General features: G+C 38.2%; 1 protein-coding gene across 1 annotated transcript; it reads left to right on the top strand.

The window, feature by feature from the left end:
- The first annotated feature begins 524 nt into the window (after positions 1–524).
- On the top strand, positions 525–1499 carry LOC123788074 (olfactory receptor 1J4-like). Its single transcript, XM_087869678.1, has 2 exons — positions 525–934; positions 1001–1499. The coding sequence occupies exons 1-2, from the start codon at positions 525–527 to the stop codon at positions 1497–1499; spliced, it is 909 nt and encodes a 302-aa protein (XP_087725804.1).
- The last annotated feature ends 1174 nt before the right edge of the window (positions 1500–2673 follow it).

The raw sequence follows: 2673 nt of genomic DNA, 5'->3' as shown, positions 1-2673 counted from the left end.
TTTGGTAACAGGGAATTTTAAATGACTTAAAACAGGTAGGACCCAGCCAATTATACTGAGTGCCTGTGATGAAGCTAATTCTGTTCCAACTTAGGGAGCTTCGCATCCTTTTTAAGAGGAAATGACTCATATCTCTTTCCTGGTGCCCATTTCACATTTTGATCTTAGTAAATTATTTGGGTTTGAACCTGGCTTGACATAAAGATATAAACTCCTTGAACATAGAGACTTACCATTTCTTGTTCATTGCTATGTACTCAATATACGAAAGATGTTGTTCAATAAATATTTGTTGAATAAAGAATAAAAGTCTTTTGTTTGGCGAAAAACCTGGCTAATGTGATAGTTTCATGTATCATTAGTGCTAGAGATGGGCAAATTAACTCATGCAATAACAGTTGTGAGAAATAAACAGAAAGGTAGCTAAAATTAAGAATTTTCATAGAAAGGACCTTACTATAATGTTATGACATGTTCACTGACATTTCCCACTTTCTCCAATTGCCAGCAGAGATAAGAACAGCATGAGGCTGAAGAATCAGAGCAGCATGTCCGAGTTCCTCCTCCTGGGGCTCCCCATCCGGCCAGAGCAGCAGGGCGTGTTCTTCGCCCTGTTCCTGGGCATGCACCTGACCACGGTGCTGGGGAACCTGCTCATCGTCCTGCTCATCAGGCTGGACTCTCGCCTCCACACTCCCATGTACTTCTTCCTCAGCCACTTGGCCTTCTCTGATATTTCCCTTTCATCTGTTATAGTTCCAAAGATGCTCATGAACATGCAGACTCAGCAACAAGGCATTCCCTATGTGGGGTGCATTTTTCAGATGTATTTTTTCATAGTTTTTGGTTGTCTCGATAACTTCCTTCTTGCAGTGATGGCATATGACAGATATGTGGCCATCTGTCAGCCACTCCACTACACCACTATCATGAGGCAGGAGCTGTGTATCTCATTAGTAGCTGGGTCCTGGTTCTTCTGTTGCATCCATGCCCTGTTGCACACCCTCCTCTTGGTCCAACTGCCCTTCTGTGCTAATAACACCATCCCCCACTTCTTCTGTGACCTCACTGTGCTCCTGAAGATAAGCTGCTCAGACATCTCTCTCAATGAGCTGGTCATCTTTACTGAAGGAGGAATGCTTTTCATCCTGCCTTTGAGTAGTATCTTGGGCTCATATATTCGTATAGGAACAACTGTCCTGAGGATCCCCTCTACTAAGGGACTCTTTAAAGCCTTTTCTACCTGTGGCTCCCATCTTTTTGTGGTGTCTCTATACTATGGGACACTTGCAGGTGTTTACTTTTTCTCCTCATCAAGGGACTTCAAAGACAAAGACATTATTGCTTCAGTCATGTATACAGTAGTTACCCCTATGTTGAACCCCTTCATCTATAGCCTGAGGAACAAAGATATAAAACAGGCCCTAGAAATATTTGTCAAGAGGGATAACTTTAAAGTGACAATCACTAAATCTGATTATTGCGCTCATGCACATTGAGATATATCTCCTAAAACTTTTATATAGTTGCCAACTCTATGTAACTTAAAATGAATATACATTCTGCTGTCATGTATAGTGTTGTTAATATGTCCACCAGGTCAAGTTTGTTACTTGGATTGTTAAATATTTTTTATCCTTAATTTTTTCCTCCTTGTTCACTACCTCTTATATGTGCAAAATCGTATGTGAAGCATGCTGCCAATTGTAATTGTGCATTTATTTTTTCCCCTTTTAGATATACCCAGTTATTGCTTGTGTCGTTTATATACCATGTTATTGAGGACATGCAGATTCAGCATCATGATCTGCTCTTGTGTACTGATTCTTTAATGCACTTACATTGGCTTCAAACTGAATGTGAACATCTCTTTCAACTCCCCATTCAATGACATCACATTGGTAGACTGAAATCAGCCATACTGGAAATAATTACACTATGGAAACTGGCAAATGCTACAAAGCAAGGTTCCTCTGAGAGCTATTTTTATTCATTTAACAGCACACCACTGCATTTATAAATAGGAGATATTTCTCTTTATTTCTAGCAGCAGCTCCTGCCTTAACATCTCATCTACTTCTTCTGATTATTAGTATACATGTATCAGCTTTCTTTTGGTTAGTGTTTACACAGTATTTTTTTTATGTTCAGTTAGCCAACATATAGTACATCATTAGTTTTTGATGTAGTATTCAATGATTCACTAGTTGTGTATAACACCCAGTGCTCATCACAACACGTGCTCTCCTTAATACCCATCACCTGGCTACCTACATGGTATTTCTTTTCCAACAATTTTCTTTAAACTGTTCTATGTCCTTATATCTGCGACACGTTCCTTGTTAGCACTCTGAAGTCAGGCTGTGTTTTTGTTTTGTTTGTTTTTTTTTTAAGAAATAGCTGTGTTCTTTTTATATAGATTCATAATCATTGTAGTTCTGGAGAATTTGATCTTGTAACATTTAATATAATTATGATATATTTGAATTTATATTTTTCATATTACTATATGTTTTCTTTTAAAAAATTTTTATTTAAATTCAGTTAGCCAACATATAGTACATGATTAGTTTCAGATGTAGAGTTCAGTAATTCATCAGTTGCATATAACACCCAGTGCTCATCACATCATATGCCCTCCTCAATGCCTGTTACCCAATTACCTCATCCCGC

The sequence above is a fragment of the Ursus americanus genome, chromosome 18 (assembly GCF_024610735.1).
Source record: "Ursus americanus isolate L20-20 chromosome 18, mUrsAme1.1.p, whole genome shotgun sequence".
Classification (NCBI taxonomy): Eukaryota; Metazoa; Chordata; class Mammalia; order Carnivora; family Ursidae; genus Ursus; species Ursus americanus.
The sequence above is the reverse complement of the archived record's forward strand: the minus strand, read 5'-3'. Positions and strand labels throughout refer to the sequence as shown.